This window comes from Anastrepha ludens, chromosome 5 (genome assembly GCF_028408465.1).
Source record: "Anastrepha ludens isolate Willacy chromosome 5, idAnaLude1.1, whole genome shotgun sequence".
In the NCBI taxonomy this organism is placed as follows: Eukaryota; Metazoa; Arthropoda; class Insecta; order Diptera; family Tephritidae; genus Anastrepha; species Anastrepha ludens.
This window is the reverse complement of record NC_071501.1, coordinates 109625543-109646033: the sequence shown is the minus strand read 5'-3', so window position 1 is coordinate 109646033 and position 20491 is coordinate 109625543. Positions and strand designations below refer to the sequence as shown.

Below are 20491 nucleotides of genomic sequence, written 5' to 3'. Positions count from 1 at the left end.
ATCGCTCAAAAATTTTAAGACCCGTCGAGCATTTGCTCGAAAATACAGAAATTGGAATGTTGAAGACTGGAAACGGGTAATTCGGTCGGATGAAGTAAAAATTAATCGTTTTCAGTCCGACGGAATAAGATATTGCTGGCGCCGACCTACAGAAAGGATCCAAAGGCATCACGTGAAGCCAACTGTTAAACATGGCGGTGGTAATTTGATGGTGTGGGGTTGCTTCACTTGGTGGCACATTGGACCACTCCTTAAAATTAATGGTATTATGAAAAAAGAAGATTACTTACATATATTGCAGATTGATTTGCCAGAATTTGTTGATATGAGCGCTTACGCAGAAGAGGAAGTTATCTTCCAACAAGACGGCGATCCCAAACATACCGCCAAAATTGTTAAAGAATGGCTGTCGCAACAAAATTTTCAGCTAATAGATTGGCCTGCACAAAGCCCGGATCTAAATCCAATTGAACATTTGTGGGCAATAACCAACCAGCGGCTGGGAAAATATCGCAGGGCTCCTGAGAACATGACAGAGCTATGGGACCGGGTACAGCAGGAGTGGAACCAAATTCCGCGCACATTTATCGAGAATCTTGTCGAAAGTATGCCCAAATGCATTAAAAGTCTAAGAAAAAATAAAGGCCTATGGATTAACTATTAAAATTTATTAGTTTTTAGCCATGAGTGCCAAACGTGCAAAACTGAGTAAATATGTACATTTTTATATTATTGCCTCCTTCCCATTCCTACATTTGTATTTGATGTTTTTATTTAAGCCGTTATTTTAAGAATTAAGCAACGAATAAATGCCGAAAGTTTTGTTTCATTAAGTTGAGCATTTAAATTTTTTCAGAGACTTTAAAGTTAAATCGCCCAACATGTGCTCACTATTGCACGCTACTGTATCTATGGGTTTTAGATTTGTTTTCAAGCGCTGCTATCAGCTTGATGATTTTTTCATACATACGTCATTGCAATTGTAAGTGTGGACCTTTTGACCTTTTTTAGAAGCCAATCTCGCTTAAATTGCTAATTAGGTGTCTATTAAAAATTAAAAATAAATAATTGGCGCGTTCACTTCTGTTAAGTGTTTGGCCGAGCTCCTCCTCCTATTTGTGGTGTGCGTCTTGATGTTGTTCCACAAATGGAGGGAGCTACAGTTTCAAGCCGACTCCGAACGGCAAATATTTTTATGAGGAGCTTTTTCTTGGCAGAAATACACTCGGAGGTTTGCCATTGCCTGCCGAGGGGCGACCGCTATTAGAAAAATGTTTTTATTAATTTTGCTTTCACCGAGATTCGAACCAACGACCTCTCTGTGAATTCCGAATGGTATTCACGCACCAACCCATTCGGCTACAGCGGCCGCCGCGGCGTCTATTGGACGTGTGAAATGAAAGTTTTTTGTTACATATTTATTGCACTTTCTATTCACGTTTAGTATAGAAAACAAACAAAAAATTGAAAAAAAGGTTTCTCGTCAAAAAAGTTAAAAATAAAACGAAACCTACTGTTCAAAGCAGCAGTTGCGAACTATTGAAATAACTACTTCTATATACAAAATAGGGATGTAAATTCCGTGATTTCAATATTTTTGAAGTCCTGAAAAACACGGGATTTTCTCGGGTCTTAATTTCGGGACTTTTTCGGGATTTGTAATTTCCTAGTATGTAACCCCCGTTTATGGTCCATCTGCTCGGGGGATCGCCGCCAAACATCCGCCTGTACTCTCTCTGTACCAAAACTACGGACTCCAGTGCGTGATAGCGGCGGACTATCCAAATTCTTTTTTGCGTGTCCCAGTTATCCATTTTAATAAATTTTAAAGATCAATCTGCAAATTAAAACAAAAATGGAACAGATAACTTAAAAAGAAAAAAAGTTATTCAATTTTTTTTTGGTAGCGGCTTTCATCAGCCACCCTGTATTAAAAGTTATGATGATTAGAAACGTGTATATTTTTATTCATATGTAACATGTAAGAACTTATGCATATAACATTTTTTTCAGTTATATCAGTCATATTTTTTTTAAATTACTTCATTATAAACTACATTCAATGTCAAGTTTTCGTTATTGCCCATTTGAACTCGTATATTTTCCCAGGATCTAACCCGGCTTAACGCAACATAAAGTTGGCCGTGAGCAAAGCAATCCTCCTTTAAATGAAGGCCCACCTTTGATAGTGTTTGCCCCTGGGCCTTATTTATTGTTATGGCGAAGGCTATTGTACTGGGAAATTGGCGGCGCTTCAACCTAAAAGGAAGTGTGGTTTCGCTCGGCTGCAAATTTATACGAGGCAATAGAAATCGCCTTCCCTGAGCCTCTCCGTATAACACTTCCGCGTGCAAACTATTCGGATGCATTTGTTTTATGATAAGTCGTGTGCCATTCACCAACACAACTATACAATTTTTTTTTGTTTGCCATTCGTAAAATTTCTTGGATTTACAAAAGAAAAATTTTTTTTTTACAGATCTTTACGTTTTAAAAAACTTTAAGAAGAATGGTAAACAAAAGTTTCAAAGTTCATATTCATACTACTGTGGGCAAAAAGTAAGGTGAATTTGGTTGTAAAATGAAAAATCTTTATTTAGTCTTGTAAATCAATTTCATCCCCTTCAAAATAATCCCCTCTCGATGAAATACACTTATGCCAACGATTTTTCCGATCCCCGCAACCTGCCAAATAATCCATTTCCGGTATAGCCATCAGCACCTTCTTCGATTCAGCTTTTATATCCTCAATCGTCTCGAAACGCATTCCCCGGAGTGGTCTCTTGAGTTTTGGGAATAGCCAGAAGTCACACGGAGCCAAATCAGGCGAATACGGTGTTCCGCAACCACGATATGCATGGCATTTTTGGCGAAATAGTCACGAAGAACAAGTGCAGTGTGAGACGGTTCATTATCGTAAACGAAGCATAACGCTCAAATAATATTCCCTATTAACAGTTTGGCCAGGTGGAAGGAACAGTGCACCACACCACGAAAATCGAAAAAAACTGTTATCATGACTTTTATTTTTGAACGACTTTGACGTGCTCTTTTCGGTCTGGCCTTGCCTTTAGCACGATATTCGCTTGATTGGTCGGTTGTTTCAGGGTCGTAAGCATAAATCCAAGTCTCATCTCCCGTAATGATGCATTTGAGCTTATCCGAATAGTCTGAAAGTTTCACACACATCAACGCGACGACTTTTTTCCATTGAACGCGACTTTTTTCCAATTGAGAGTTTTCGGTACCAAACGAGATTTGACTTTTCGTAGGCCCAAATGGTCTTTCAAAATGGTTTTCACAGATCTTTCTGATATTCCGATCATATCAGTAAGGTTTTTAACAGTCAACCGACGATTTTTGAGCACTAACTCCTTCACTTTATTGACGTGTTGGTCATATGTTGACGTCGGTGGTCGTCCGGAGCGCTCCAAGTCAGCAACACGTTCTCGACCCTCTTTGAAGTCTTTGTACCACTTATAAACATTTTTCTGCGACATGGTCGAATCACCAAATGCCTTCTGCAACATGCTAAACGTTTCCGCAGTCGAAACTTCATTCCGCAAACAAAATTTGATGGCATTTCTCTGCTCAGACATTGTAAAAATCGAAAAATGCACTCTTTGTCGTTTGGTAAACACAAGCGTAAATATATTACTGATAATGACATTGACATGAAAGTTGGCCCAGATGTTATTAACAGGGCTGCCAACTCATGAAAAAAATAACTAGAGCGAAATTTTAATCCCGCGAAGTTTGACAAATAAATTCCCCTTACTTTTTGCCCACAGTAGTATATGATTTGATAATGGCTGCATACATAAAAATATACATGTACACATATAGAATACAATACAAAGAAAAAAAACACTTAAAAATGTATATCTGTGTCAAAAAGTTCGTTTAATTGATGGGTAATAGTGTTCTTTTAAATGGCGTTGGGCATCGTCTATTACTATAAAATTTGTCTGAGAATAGCCCAAAGTTTACCTTTGAAATAGTATCAAATAAATAACTAATTTGTCCCTCTCTCCTCATTTTTATGAACGAAAACAAAAGTGGATGCTTCTACCAATCATATACAATACGTGACGTTTCAAACATTTATCACTTACTTACCTGCTCTATTCCTCCACTTAAAGTAGGAACTCTTCTACCAACTCTTCTTGGTCGTCCTCTAGGCATATTTTAAAATTAAATATGGATGTACTTTTTTCTTAAAATAAATTCTATTTTGCGTCTGTCCAAAACTCTTTCTAATTTGCACTGTTAGCGTTGTTTTAAGTGAATTGACAAATTTCAAGTCAATTGCCAATTCATACCAATTATTGCCATCACAACAAAATTTTGAAAAAAATTCGCAGCACCCGTTGGGACTATGTTCATGAATACATATTTATTAGTAAAGAGAACAAAACAAAACAATTATTGAGAATCCAAATGTAGGTATACAATGCTGTGCTCATTAGAAATAGAGCTAAACAAAGCAAACGAACGTACTCATATATATGCGTATATTTGTGTGTCATCCCGCTTTGCATAGACGTCGCTGTTATCAATATGAAAATTTTGATAACTTTACACGCAAATATTTCATGAACAAATTAACCAATTTTAATTTTTGGTATAACTCCAAATATTACAGTACTTTCTTGGCCCCTTTTGGTCTTCTCCGGCACTATGGGCCTCTTGGCTTGCGCCTACAATATTCTGAATGGATTTTTTCAACGCCAGACTCATGTTTGTATTAATATTTATTTTAATATTTATTTATTTATTTATACAAATAGTACATAGTAAGACTAAGGTCTTTTGATAGTACTTCAACAATATTATAAAAAAACTGGAATGTTTTTAACATACAAGTTTCTTAATCTAAATTTTACACCAGTTCATTTACAAATCAATCCAATATATTTACCTCAACTATAATAATAAGAAGAAAAAAAAAAACAAAAGCAGTAGGAAAAGAAAAGAAGGATTTAGAAAAGAAAAAGAAAAAAACAAAAGTAGTACAAGTAATTAGAGAATGTAAAGAGAAATGTAATGCGCTACTTTAATGCAATCAAACACTTTTAAAATAATTATAGACTTGTGCCCTGAAGTTAGATCTGTTAAGTCCAGCCTTCACAGTGTCGGGTAATGAGTTCCACACTTTAATAGCGTTAATGAAAAATAATCTAGATGATGGTAGGTAATTAAATTTTGGAACGATGAATTTGTTGTGTCTGCGAGACCTTACTGGTATCAACTTCTCTGTCAGATAGGGAGGAGACCTGAATAATATAAGTTTGCACAAAAATATGCAATTCCTAGCAGATAAATAGCTATTAAGGCAACAGCCTAGTAGCCTTGATCTGAAGGCAGAGATATGGTCATATCTGCCAATCCCATATACATACCGCGTGGCGTTATTAAATGCCACATTAAGTTTATGGCAAGATGTGGAGTCGAGTTTGCTGTATACCACCTCAGAGTAGGTGATGAGGGGCATAATTAGCTGGAGAACTAATTTGCGCCTCGTTTTCTCTGGCGTGAATGTTGCGGAGACACTCAGCTTTCGCAATGTAGCGTAAATATTCCCCACAACCCTATTTATATGGTCAGCACAGGTAAGTTTTGTGTTAAGAATAAACCCCAAATTTTTTACCTTATCCATAAAGGTAAGGGAACTTGTACCTATCCACAATTTAGGGATATTGTCAACATGCACAACATTATTACATATAGGTAAGACATATGACTTTGACGCGTTCAGACATAATGAGTTATCATTAGCCCATACAGAAATAGCAGACAAATCACTGTTTATTTTGAAACATAAATCTTCAACGAGACCAATACGACTGGACAAGTACAATTGTATATCATCAGCATACGCATGGACATTCACGTACTGACAAACGGTAAAAACATCATTGACAAAAAGACTGAATAAAAGTGGACCAAGAATAGACCCTTGCGGAACACCAGTTTGTACGTATCTTGACTGAGATGTTAATTTACTGGTCTTGACCTTCTGCGTTCTGTCACTAAGGTAGCTGGCCATGAACTTCACCTCACTGTCTTTGAAGCCGAAATAGTCTTTAAGCTTCAAACACAATAATTTGTGATTCACTGAGTCAAATGCTTTAGAAAAGTCAAGTAAACAAAGTAGAGTCAAGTCTCCGTTGTCAAAACTAATTCTAATGTCGTCCATTATTTTAACCATTGCAGTCGAGCAACTGTGACTTTGTTTAAAGCCAGATTGTAGTGGAGAGAGTAGACGATTGTTCTGTACAAATGATGAAATTTGCGTGGCCATCAAGTTTTCGCAAACTAGTTGCTAATCTTTTACTTTGAAATCCTTCCGTTAACTCCTTGTGTAGAGATAACATAAAATTAAGTCGGAATTCTGGCTTTTGCCCACGGCTACACATGTTGCGTTTATTGCAGCTATATTCATCGTATTTTGGAAAAATGCTAGAGGCCACCTTCTGGTTTTCCTGCCATGGTTAATGTTTTGGCACATCTGGTCAAAACTGTCAACTCCTCCTTTTGTTGAGTTGTACACATGCACTATTTCTCGTTTTCCAGTGGTCTCATGAATACTACCCGTACTGTTTTGATGCCATACTTGTTGGGTTTAGAGGGAATATACATCCTAAATGGACATTTGCCTCTAAATCCAACCAGTTGCTCATCAATGGTTATATAGCTTTCATCCTTATAGTTCACTCTGCAATTGTTTAGAAGTTTGTCCCAGATAGAAGAAACTGGAGCTAGTTTGGTCATTTCTCTTCTAGCAGTTCTTGTTTCTTTGTCATCGAACCTTAAAAAATTTAGGATAAATTTGAACCTTCTCTCAGGCATGGTTGCCTTGTACCTTTCCCCACAGTAGGTAGTGTCAAACATCATATGTGTTGCCAAGTGATTATCTTTGAGAGCAGCGGACAAGACTAACAAGCCAAGAAATGCTTCAAGTTCGTCCATTTCCAAATTTGACAAAACCGCGTGAGATTTATCGTTATAGTAGTTCTCCCTTTGAATGCTTATTTCTTTATTTGTATAAACCAAAATCTCTTCCAATATGTCTGCGGTAAAAAACAGTTTGAAGCAGCTGGCAGGACACAACGAATTTTTTGCATTTGCTGTTGGGCCAGGGCGAATGTGAACAATATTTTTTGAGAGAGTTTTTTGACCTAGCGCAGTAACCGGTTCCTTACTCCAAATAAAATTTCCATCTTTTCCGATCAGATTGTTGGTACTAGGTGTAAATTACCTCTTCTGTTTCACGAATTTCTTGGGCAGCTGATCTTTCATTTCTTCTCCCCTCAATAAGTTCCTGTTTTTTACGTTTGCTGCTTCCAGGTGTTCCCTCCCTTTCTTCCTTTTCAGCTTCTTCTGCATTTATGATTCCGTGTATCAAATTTTCTTCGACATCATTTAATTCTTTCGGTTCTGGTTCATATTCCGGATCTGCAACACTATCCCAAGAATCCTCATCAAAGTTTCAGAGCTCCAACTCCAAATTGTCTTCTTCCTCTGATTCTAGTTCAAGTATTGCATCCAAAATATTTTGTTCTGATAGCCCGCGACCTGCCATTTGTATGCTCTGTAGTTTTCTTTATGGTAACATAATACAAAACATAAACATAATTGTCATAATTCAGCACAAAATATGTTTTTTAGACACGTAGTAAGTTACTGATAAATAAATTTGACTCACACAATTTAGTACGTAAGGGATTGGTTTACCACCACTTGATGCTTTCATCCGAGGAGAGGCCCTGAAGGCCATCTGCAGACTGAAACACAGTGGGAACTGGTACGGCCCTTGTCCGGCATTGGAACACAGAGAAGGCATGGACATCGATCCAACGATTCTCTCCATGCCCCTTGACTCAATGCCATCAAGAGTCGTACTTGAAAAGAGATACAGTGTATTGCTACCAGAGGCTCAGTTGTGGGGAGACTCAGAAATTGAGGCCGGCAAACACTGTTTTCGCATTTTTACGGATGGCTCCAGGACCGAGCATGGCTCCGGCTCTAGGGTCTACGTGGAATCCAGCGGGACAAAACTGCACTTTGCTCTTGGAATGCATGCATCTGTGTTTCAAGCGGAGGTGTCTGCAGTTCAAGAAGCGATGAACTTTGTTGTGGAAAAACGATGGAGAGGCAGATCTATATGTGTCTGCAGCGACTGCCAAGCAGCGCTTATGGCCTTAGACAGCCCTCAAACCACATCAGGGGTAGCGAAGTCCTGTAAATCCAGGCTGAACTATGTCGGTAGACATAATAGCCTGATGCTAACATGGGTCCCGGGACACGTGGGTATCGCGGGTAACGAGACCTCTGACTCCTTAGCTAAGACGGGCTCTGAAGCCAACTTCTTTGGCCCAGAGCCCGCTTTACCACTCCCCTCTGCGGCCATCACGGCCACGGTTAGCAAATGGGTAACTACTACCCACAAGCGAGCTTGGCAGGCTGAGAGAGGCTGCAGATGGACAAAACTGATGTTACCTGTCATGTCCGATCGACTGTCGCACACCCTTCTGTCATTAAGCAGAGGGGAGTGCAGACGGCTGGTTGGACTGATGACGGGCCACTTTCTGTGGGCAAAGCACATGGAAAGGTTGGGCATCTCAGACAGTATACTCTGCCCAGCTTGTGAAGAGGAGGATGAGACGGCGGACCACTTCCTGTGTGTCTGCCCCGCCTTCACTCGAATCAGGTTTGAGGTCTTTGGCACTGATGTGTTAAGAAGCGACCATCTTGGCTCCTTGGCACCACAAGATCTACTCAGATTTCTTCGGAGATCGGGTAGATTTAAAGAAAATTAAAAGGGAATCCAAGTGTAGTACAATGGACTCAATTAATGTCTGAGTGCTGCACTTGCTAGTTGTCCCGACAAAAAAAAAAAAAAAAAAAAAAAAAAAAACGTAAAGGATACCGATGAGTTAATTTTACTCACTAACTTTTTTTAAATTGTCCACTGCTAGTGGCTTGACTTTCAGTGTGGCCAACCTGCAGATTTACGAACAAATCTATTCCTTATGTGAGTATATTTTACTCACAGTACCCTTCTAGGGTTAAAGAGTCGCTAACCAGGCGCTGCGTTTGAACGTCTTCCAACAGACTAGACGAAATGTAGGCAGACCATGAACCTCTTGGCGCCATTCAACGGTGGCTGAAATGAGGTCATTGAATGAGAGCTGGAATGAACGTAGAGCACTTGCAGAAAATGACTTAATATGCGTTAAATCCTACTAGTTTCCGCTTAAATTGTACGAAGCTAAAAAGTACCTGAACTTCTTTCAACCACAAAATATATTTTTGTACTTTCTCTGTTTTTTGCATTGATTTGGTTTTCGTCAATCGTGAAGTCATTTAATTATGGCCGTTTTTTGTTACTCATAAAATCGTTTTCATTTTAAATAAAAAACTATATTAAAACCCATTTTTGTATTATTTTGTATATGGTAGAAAACTTTTCAAACAAAATAGCTGCATTTTTTTTGTTTGTTTCAGTTAAGTTGTTTCCAAAATAATGAATATTTAAATCTCGGGACTAATCCTGGAATTTCGGGATTATAATCATGCGAACCAGAATATCCCGGGATCGTAAAAATCCACCAAATTTGCATCCCTAATGCATAAGAAGCGACAACCGTACCCGAATCAAATAGTGCGTGACTACCAGTCGGAAGTGCGTAGGTTCGAAACTCAGTGCATGAAACACCAAAGTAATAGAAAAAGTTTTTAAGGATTAGGCCTTGCAGCTTTTGCAGTACGCGCGGTTACCATGGACATTGACGCCGCTGCTCGAACCAAAAGTTGCTTGAGACTCTCCAAATTTCTTTGAGGTCTTCAAAAGTCCATCTCCTCCAATTCTGACCACAAACTGTAGTCCCATGGATTCAAATCTGGACTTCCAAATGGCCAATCTTTTGCGGCTATGAATACAGGAATACTGTTTTTTAGCCCCTCCTGGGTGGTTTTTGCTTTATGGGCTGGAGCGCAATCTTGCTAGACGATCCGTCACTCTCCATTGAAGAGAGTTCTGCTCAATTACTTCCCTCACGCCTTCTAAGACATCTTTATGGTGCACTTTTGCCCCGATCTTAACTCCTTTTGCGCAGAAATGAAGAGATGTAACGCCTTTACAAGACACGCCCCACCAAACCATTACCGAGGCAAGATGGTGGCCACGCTGAACCCTTGGAACAACATATTTTGCGTCTTTAGAAGTTTTAGCATAGATTTTGTCGTTTTGCTGATTAAAAACTTCTTCAACAGTGAACATTTTATCATCTGTGAAAAGACCGCGTGCCACCGAATAAGTTGCTTGCATCTGTCGAGTCTAATTTTATTCAAGCGCGTTGCCAAAAGATGACCAGGGGGAAGGTTTTTATGTGGAGATCATCTGTAATTTGTCTTGACACGGATCTGGTCGATACATTCATTTCCCTGGACATGATTTTCTACTTTTTAAGGGGATTTCTGTGAATGCTTTTTCGAACGGTTTTAAGACTGCACGAGTTCCAAGCCCGCGAGGACGACAACGTATCTTTCTGTCTGTCACTTCAGACGTTTGGGTAAAACCACGGATCGTGCGGTAAGCAAACCTTCTCCAAATATTTAGTTTTTCTGCAATTCGTAAATCTCACTGCAAATATGCGTTGAGTTTCTACGTTTGTACGAATAGATTTGCGCTATGGCCTGGATGGAATCCCTGAACCACCACGACGACTGTTATTTTTGCTGGTCCATTACAGGAGGAGCCTATGCGTTTAAAGGCGAATACCGACTATAGGGGTAGTGACTTTGAATGTGACCTGGATACGCCAAGACCATTTAACCAAGATGATTTAAACGAGCTTATCAGAGATTTGGGTTTATGAAATTGTGCTTCTGAACTTTTGGCTTCTAGGCTAAAAGAAAGAAACTTAGTAACAAAGGAAACTAAAATTTGTTGTTACCGCACAAGAGAACAAAATCATCTGAAATACTTTGCTGAAGAAGATGACTTTGTATTTTGTCAAGATATACCGGGCTTAATGGCTACAATGGGACTACAAAAGTGGCGCTTATTCATAGACTCAACAAAACGGAGTCTAAAATGTGTTCTCTTGCACAATGGGAATCAATTCGGATCGTTGCCGATTGCACATTCTAATAAAAAAAAGAAGAATATACAACTGTTGCTCTGGTTTTAGATAAAATTAAATATATTGAACACAATTGGCTCTTGTGTGTCGGTTTACAAATGGTAAGCTTCCTTCTAGGCCAACAAAGTGGTTACACAAAGTATCCCTGTTTTCTTTGCTTGTGAAACAGTAGAGTCAAAACACATCACTGGATTAAAAAAGATTGGCCTACTCGGGAAGCACTGATAAATCCACCTCTAGTATAATTTTATCGCCGTTACACATAAAACCAGGGCTTATAATACCATTTGTAAAAGGTCGTGTGAAAAACGGAAATTGTTTCCTTTTTCTATCAAAAAAGTTTCCAAAACTAAGTGCAGAAAAGATAAAAGGGGGAATTTTTGATGGTCCGCAGGTAAGGTCTTTATAAAAACACTCAGATGTTACGGACGTTAAGAGCGAGATCGAGAAAAACGCATGAAATGAGTTTGTTGGGCTTGTTCAAAATTTTTTGGAAAATAACACATCGAAAAACGATTCACTTTCAACGTTCAACTCGACTATTTCCCTGCCTGGGGATGTGAAGTAAAGAACAAGAGGAGCGGTTCCACCAGGACCTTCGTACGATGAATGAACGCTATCAAGGCTACTTAAACGCACACATGAGCCTTCAGCTTCAAAAAGAAAATCAAATAAAAGAATGTTTTTCTTCAACTTAGAAACTAAAATATGATTATCTTTAAGGGGTTACAGACGTCCAGCTGCGGCAAAAATGCGCTAAAAGAAAAACTGTTTTTAGAAGGACAACAATAAAAATAAAAATATAAAAAAAATTTATACATTGTCTATTAGTACTTAAACTTTATAAAAAAATATATTTTAATTTTTCTTTCCAAAAATTAGTATTAGGTGCGAAATTAGGTTAGGTTAGGTTAGGTAGTGATGGTTGCCCAGAAAGTAGAGCCCACTTGGACGAAAAAAGTTTGGTTCGTCCTTTGTGATACCATTGCAAGAGGGTGAAGGAGAAAAGGGGAGGAAGGGATGGGGAATGGTGAGTGTTTGTGGACTACGAACGGTGACTAGTCTGCGGTTGTGTTAACCTCATTATGCTGCTGATGAAGTTCATCAGATTTTTGTTATCAACACCTGCTATATCAGCAGGCGCAGAAAAGAAGCGAGAACCAAGATGCTTGAATCTTAGTCCCGCGAAAGCTGGGCAGCTAAAGAGCAGGTGCTGAGATGATTCCACCTCATCCTCCCTACAGCTGACGCAAAAAGGACTCGAAGTAATTCCGAGTCTCACGGCATGTATACCTCGCGGACAGTGCTCCGTGAGGATGCCCACGAAATTTGAGAGATGACATTTTGTCATCCCCAGGATATCCCTCGAACGCCTCCTATCCAAACGTGGCCAGAAGGACTTCGCGACCCTACACATTCGTGTACTTGCCCAGCGCTCGCTGAGTTGGTGCAGAGCCCATCCTTCCAGGAGTAGAGCGCAGATTGTCAAAGGGGATCCCGATTCTCTCCTTTCGCGGGCACATTACCTCACAGGTCCCTTGTCTGGCCAGCTCGTCGGCTTCGCAGTTTCCTGCAATGTCACTGTGACCAGGTACCCAAATTATCTTTATGTCGAAGAATTCTGATGCAATCGAGAGGGAGACCAGGCATTTCGTGACCAGCCTCGAATGCACCATAATAGAGCCTAGGGCCCTAGTAGCCGCTTGGCTATCGGAGTAAATATTTACCTTCTTAACAGTTTTTACGCAAGTAAGTAGCCAGTCAGCTGCTTCTTTAATTGCGGCCACCTCTGCTTGGAACACACTGCAGTGATCCGGTAACCTAAATTTGAGTTTGATGGGGAGCTCTTTGCAGAATACTCCTCCTCCGACCCTACCGTCCAGCCGGTGCGAAATTAAGTTCTCGCTTTTTTTTTTGTGAAAATACAACTTTATTTTGAAAAAAAATGGTTACAAGTGAATCATTGAAAGTATTGCCCATCGCTGGCTACTACATTTTCCCCATCTTTCTGCTAGATCTCGTATACCACCGCGGTAAAACTGTTCATCTTTGAGGCTATCCTCTAATCAAGCCATTTTTTTATGTCTTCATATGAATGTAACTGTGGAACTGCTGGTCTGCTAGACCATGTGCCATCGATCGGAACAGGTGATAATCGGACGGCGCAATATCTGGAGAATATGGCGGGTGGGGTCGGATTTCCCATTTCAGTGTTTCCAGGTAGGTTTTAACGGGTTTGGCAAGGTGAGGCCGAGCGTTGTCATAGTGTAGAATCACTTTTTCATGCCTCTCCGCATATTGTAGCCGCTTCTCGCGCTGTGCTCGGCTCAATCGCATCAATTGAAGCTGCTCAAAGATGGTTTCGCTTAGATTTAACAGTTCATAAATAACACCAACTCGGTCCCATCAAATACCTACATAGTCGCAGCGTGAATGTTCGGTCATGACGACGAGGTAGTAGCATGACCGGGCAGTCCCCATGACTTTCTTTTCTTTGGATTGCTGTAATCACCCGTCACGATGCGATGAAGAAAACTCTTCCCTTGTTGCCGCTGGATCAGTTGTTCACAGGCGAAAAAACGACGTTCAACATCCCTTGGTTTTGACTCACAAGGAACCCAAGTCCCCTGTTTCTGAATCATTTCGAAAGAATGCAATCGCTTGGAAATGGATTGGCGGGTAACTCCTGATACTGAAGCAAGTTCTTCTTGCGTTTGCCACGGACACAATTCCTCATTGAGCAATGCCTCCAATTCAGCGTCTTCGAAGGTTTTTGGCCTTCCTTCATGCGGACGGTCGTCAACATTAAAATCACCGTCTTTGAAGCGGCGGAACCAATCTCGGCACGTTGTTTCACTTAAGGCAGCATCTCCATAAACTCTTTGTAGCTCTCGATGAGCTTCAGCCGCCGTTTTTTTCGAATTAAAGAGGAAAATCAACACTTCCCGCAAATGACGATTATTCGGCGCAAAATCGGACATTTTCACAAAACCAAAAGTATATGATACCAAAACAAAATCACTAATGTGTCGAAGCAGTTTGTTTACCATATGTCTAAGCTTGGTTTATGACGTTCAGGTTATGCTAGAATCGACTAGCACACACTACTGGCGGCGTCAATTGATCAACAGCGGGAACTTAGTTGCGTACCTAATATTTGTATAAAAGATCACGTGACCCAAAGTACAATGAAAAAACGGTTGCTCCACGGTCTGCATCATTTCTCCTTGAAATGTTGATGGATCTGTAAAAGGTAAAGACGTCTTGCAAAATAAAGTTGTAGTTATAGTCTGTCGAGCCAGATTATTGAATTTCGAAAAATTTTGCAATTTACGGTTTTTTTTTAAATTATGCGTTTTACGTCATAAATGTCACACTTTATTTATGTTTATAAAATTTTGTAATAAAAATATCAAAATTGAGGCACTTTCGAATATAAAAAAAACCGCATCGAAAAATATTATGAACTGTATGAGTTATCATACAGACCGTGCCGGAAAAAGTAGTTTCGGAAAAAACGAATAGTATAGTAAAGCCCAACTCTGGTTTGATCTACCGGGTCACAGTTTTCGTTTAGAGTGTATTAAAGATTCGCAATATTGATCAAATGCCATATAAAATAATCTGGTGAATCCCGTAGAAATATTGATTTTTCTTAAATTTTGTCTTAGAAGACTTCTAGTAAAATTCAATGATACATTTTTTTCCAGAACATCTTAACCCGTTGAATCCCACCGTTATGTGACTATTTAACCAATTTTTTCCAAAACCATGTCTTTAAAAGCCCCCTTAAGATGGGTGTTAAAGAGTTAATATGTTCTACAAAAAGATTTCTTGGAAAATTTCACTAGGGGTTGTCAAATACATTGAACACCTATGGGTTAAACGTACTTGAAAAACATGCAATTGCATTTGGTTTGGCTTGGGCCCGAAAATTGCTGTTGCACAATGCAATCTGTAAAAGAAAATCGATTTTTTTTAAATTATGTACAAACGTCCCCTTAAATATTAGTATTTTTTTATAAAAGGACTTTTGTGTCATATTTTTTTAATAAGAGCTGATACTGAAATTTCGCTGCCTATAGAGCCACGCTGCGATTGGGCGCAACGCGAGCCATGTGGGATCGCTACAGAGAGCTAAGAAAGGAAGAGAGACGTATTATCCGATAGAAGAAACGGGAGGCCGAAATACGTGAGTGCGAGGAGCTTGAGATGCTGGCCAACAGGAACAACGCACGAAAATTCTACCAGAAAGTTCGGCGGCTTACAGAAGGTTTTAAGACCGGGGCGTTTTCCTGTAAGAACAAAGACGGCGAACTGGTGACTGATGTACAGAGCAGTCTTAAATTATGGACGGAACACTTCACGAACCTGTTAAACTGTGATAGCTGGGCATGTCACAGAGAATGTGAAGATACCCGATACCCCAATCGTTGACGACGGAATTGACGTTCCGCTACTCGACCATGACGAGGTGAGAATAGCGATAACGCGGCCAAAGAACAATAAAGCCGCGGACGCCGACGGACTGGCGGCAGAGCTATTCAAACATGGCGGTGAGGAGCTGGTAAGGTGCATGCATCAGCTCCTATGCAAAATATGGTCGGATGAAAGCATGCCTGCCGATTGGATTTTAAGTGTGCTCTGCCCTATCCATAAGAAGGGGGATCCTGCAATCTGTGCCAATTACCGCGGGATTAGTCTTCTAAATATCGCCTATAAGGTTCTAGCGAGCGTATTGTGTGAAAGGCTGAAGCCCACCGTCAACCAACTGATTGGGCCTTATCAGTGTGGCTTCAGACCTGGAAGGTCTACCATCGACCAAATATTCTCAATACGCCAAATCTTGGAAAAGACCCATGAAAGGAGAATCGACACACACCATCTTTTCGTCGACTTCAAAGCTGCATTCGACAGTACGGAAAGGAGTTATCTGTATGCCGCGATGTCTGAATTTGGTATCCCCGCAAAACTAATACGGCTATGTAAGATGACGTTGCTCAACAACAGCAGCGCCGTCAGAATTGGGAAGGACCTCTCCGAGCCGTTTGATACCAAACGAGGTTTCAGACAGGGTGACTCACTATCGTGTGACTTCTTTGACCTGATGTTGGAGAGGATCGTACGAGCCGCAGAACTTAATCGCTCAGGGACAATATTTTGTAAGAGCGCACAATTGTTGGCGTATGCCGATGATATCGATATCATCGGCCTTAACAACCGCGCTTTTAGTTCTACCTTCTCCAAACTGGATAAAGAGGCAATGCGAATGGGTTTGGTGGTGAACGAGGACAAAACGAAGTACCTCCTGTCTTCAAACAAACAGTCGACGCATTTGCGTATCGGCACCCACGTTACTGTTGACAGGTATGATTTTGAGGTTGTAAGAGACTTCGTTTTTCTAGGAACTAGCAAGAACACCGATAACAATGTCAGCCTTGAAATCCAACGTAGAATCTCTCTTGTCAACAAGTACTACTTTGGACTAAGTAGGCAATTGAGTAGTAAAGATCTCTCTCGACGAACAAAACTAACACTCTACAAGACTCTCATCATGCCCGTCCTAACGTATGGCGCAGAAGCGTGGACGATGACAACATCCGATGAAGCGACGCTTGGAGTGTTTGAGAGGAAGATTCTGCGTAAGATTTTTGGACCTTTGCACGTTGGCAGCGACGAATATCGCAGGCGATGGAGCGATGAGCTGTATGAGCTTTACGACGACATAGACATAGTGCAGCGAATAAAGCTGCAGCGGCTACGCTGGCTGGGTCATGTCGTCCGAATGGAAACAAACGCTCCGGCTTTGAAAGTATTCGATGCGGTACCAGCTGGTAGTGGTAGAGGAAGAGGAAGGCCTCCTCTGCGTTGGAAAGATCAGGTGGAGAAGGACTTGGCTTCACTTGGTGTGTCCAATTGGCGCCGGTTAGCACGAAAAGGAAACGACTGGCGCGCTATGTTGAACTCGGCCAAAATCGCGTAAGCGGTTATCGCGCCAATTTAGAGAAGAGAGATACTGAAATTTAAGTTACAGATTTGAAATCCTCATAAAATATTGGATTAGGATCATATGTCATAACCCAATCCTCTGTCATGGTATTGTGCAGTGTAGACAATGCTTACGAACAAAAGCGAAAATAACGGATCTTTTTTCTGCAAATTTATTCGCGCTGAATGCATAGTAAAATTTGACACAGAGTTTATGGCAAGTCTAAGTTTAAGAACTTAACTACTTTGATATTCTAATAACATTCCGAGAATTAATATAACATAAATTCTGTCAATTGATAAACAAAGTTTTTTTCAATGAAAACCAAAACATACCTGCATACAAACATATAAACATACATACATACTCTATTACTACTATTTTCTAATAAAAAAAATTATTTTAATATAGTTTAATATTTGGAATAAGTAGACACTGATCGAAAGATATGAAAGAACAACGGCTGTTTTATTGCTAAACAATTTAAATCCCCCACGTCAACGAGAAAATCCACCAAAAGGCAAAACAGCAGCTCTGCGTACGTAACAGAATACGAAGTACGCACGTATTTATATGATAAATGAAAATAATCATTTTGAGCTTTGCCTCATTTGACATGCAAACGTAATTTGTTGAAAATTTGATTGGTGGAAGCTCATTTATGTTAACTCAAGATAAACTTGTATGTAATCTACAGCTAAATAGCAGTTGAACCCATACGGGTTTGAAAGCCTCTTCCACTCTTCCACTTTTCCACTATTTATGTGTGAACATCTCCAAATATCAGTAAACTACTATCGGCCGCTTAAAATGTTTTAGTTAGAATTAGTTTGCCTCTATTGTTTTTTGTTTTGTTTTTTTCTCTCTCTTTAGCAGCGCGTGCGAAAATATTTGGAACTCACCTTTAATTTATCTGTCTCATAAAATACAAAACATACTCGCACGCAAAGAAACTTGAACAAAATTATGTATGTATGCGCGTGAGTAGCCAAGTATTGTCCGTCTAGCAAAGTGTCAAAGTGATAACCAATGAACGGCAGTCCGCTTGATGATTTTTGCTATAAAAGGGGAAATTTGGACAAAAGTACATCAGTTTCGTTATCGATACTAAATAGTTGGGTTCGGAATTTCTCCTCAAATTAAAACTTCACCACCAAAATGAAATTACTTGTAGTGCTGTCCGCAATTGTAGCCGTTGGTTGGGCTATGCCACAATTTGGTGGCGGAAATGCAAATGCCAATGCCGAAGCTAACGCTGGTGCAGGAGGCTTTGGTGGACCTGGTGCAGGAGGATTTGGTGGCCCTAGAGCAGGAGGATTTGGTGGACCCGGTGGCGGCGGCTTTGGCAGAGGTCCAGGATTCGGAGGCGGTTTCGGTGGAAATCCAGGATTCGGAGGCGGTTTCGGTGGAAATCCAGGATTTGGAGGCGGTTTCGGTGGAAATCCAGGATTTGGAGGCGGTTTCGGTGGAAACCAAGGATTTAAAGGCGGTTTCGGTGGAAATCCAGGATTCGGAGGCGGTTTCGGTGGAAATCCAGGATTTGGAGGCGGTTTCGGTGGAAACCAAGGATTCAATGGCGGCGGTTTCAATAATGCCAATGCTAATTCTAAAGCTGACGCCACTGCGAACGCCGGTGGATTCGGAGGCAGTTCGGCTAATGCTGACGCCACTGCGAACGCCAGCGGATTCGGAGGCAGTTCGGCTAATGCTGACGCCACTGCGAACGCCGGTGCATTCGGCAAGTAGACATTCGTATAAAAACGTGCGTATGAAGTCTTTCAGTAAGCACATCAACGACAACCAACGGTGTTCGTATCCTGATTCATACATATTTTATATGTGACTGCCTTAGAATTAAATTAATTTATATTAAATGAATGAAGAATAAAAAATGGAAAAAAATAAAAGTGAATAGTATAATAACTGTAAATTCCTGCATATATTTGTAAACTTAAGGAAGTGTGTCCAAGTTCATTCAACCGGGTGGATTCTCATGCAGCACTAAGTCACGGGAATTTACAACAGCAGAAGTGGGTTTTCCAACTAACCTACACACTGACATTACCTGATTGCTTGCAATTATGGTAAACTTAGGCCCTTCGCACAAGGCTCGTATCCGCTCATCGGCACGACTTGTTATTTTTTATGTCCGCTCACAATGCGCCCAACTATCGTCAAAGTACGAGTTGTCAATATGTCGAACGATGAAGAATTCCTGCATTTTTTAATATATTATCTTCTCCATCGGAGGAGAAACAAGAGAAAAAGGGGCACTGGGTGCAGTCTACAATAGGAATAACTCATACAGCAGATAATTCATTGCCACGAGAGAGTTACAAGAGGATTATTGCAAATTTTAGACACTTTAAAGAATGTCTAAATTTGCTTTTAAGAAGCTTGTAGAAATTGTGATAGCCGGCTTCACAAAAAAAGATATAAAAAAATAAAAAAATCCTAACATGCGTGAATGCATTAATGCGGAGCAAAGGCTTATGATTACGCTGAAGTGTGTGGTGGACGGAGTACAAGAAGGTATGGGTTTCTCAGCCCTACTCCGTAGGAAAGTCAGTGTCTAATTTTTAACAAAAGTTATCCGTCCTCTCTTCACTGCCGCTATAGAATACTGAGGTAACTTTTAAATTACTATCTGCAGAAGTTATTTTTTATTTAGTTAGCGAGCTCTATGTGCTCATTTAAACACTAAGGCCCCTATTATGAGTTGCATTCGATCTTCGATATTCGCTGGTTGTCGAAGATCGAAACTCGAATGTCAATTTAGTATTATGAGCGGTCCACCACTGTGTGTGGCGATTGTGTAGCGTATTGTGGGAAAATTTGTTAAAATGTAAGTTGTTTGCGATTATTTATGGTTTTATAGTAACCAAATAATTAATATATACTATTGTAATTTTGTTAATTTTGTGCAGGTCGAAAGTCGTGAGTACCAAACAGCAATTAGAAAGGCTAGTTGCATTAATGGAAGAGAATCCACAATTCGCAAAAGGGATTTGCACCAGAGTTCAAGCAGCAAAAAAATGGGAGGAGTTTACAACGGAGCTGAATTGCTTGGGACCACCAGTTAGAATACAAATGCTAAACTTTTTTCCTGGGAGCGACAATTTTAATATGCGTGCCATCAACATAGCCAATTATTTCTGGAATCCGGTATTTGCTATAAAAATGTGCTTTTGTTTGTTGCAGATCAGCCTCTGTACTACTAAATTATATCTATCTTTGGCAAATATAATTTTCCAGTACATCTATTTCTTCCGATAGCACAACAGACTCTGTGGGTTGAGCAAGTCCTAGCATACCTTCATTACCAATGCTCAACTGGTACGATCCCTGAGCA

The 20491-nt window shown here is 40.2% G+C and overlaps 1 protein-coding gene across 1 annotated transcript; it reads left to right on the top strand.

Annotated features, from left to right (window-relative positions):
• The first annotated feature begins 18101 nt into the window (after positions 1 to 18101).
• Positions 18102 to 19045, top strand: LOC128864314 (uncharacterized). Its single transcript, XM_054103919.1, has one exon. The coding sequence runs from the start codon at positions 18298 to 18300 to the stop codon at positions 18883 to 18885; it is 588 nt and encodes a 195-aa protein (XP_053959894.1). The 5' UTR covers positions 18102 to 18297; the 3' UTR covers positions 18886 to 19045.
• The last annotated feature ends 1446 nt before the right edge of the window (positions 19046 to 20491 follow it).

What these genes read in the sequence shown, in the direction of transcription:
- LOC128864314 (XM_054103919.1), top strand. Translation starts at nt 18,298, where the DNA reads ATGAAATTACTTGTAGTGCTGTCCGCAATTGTAGCCGTTGGTTGGGCT.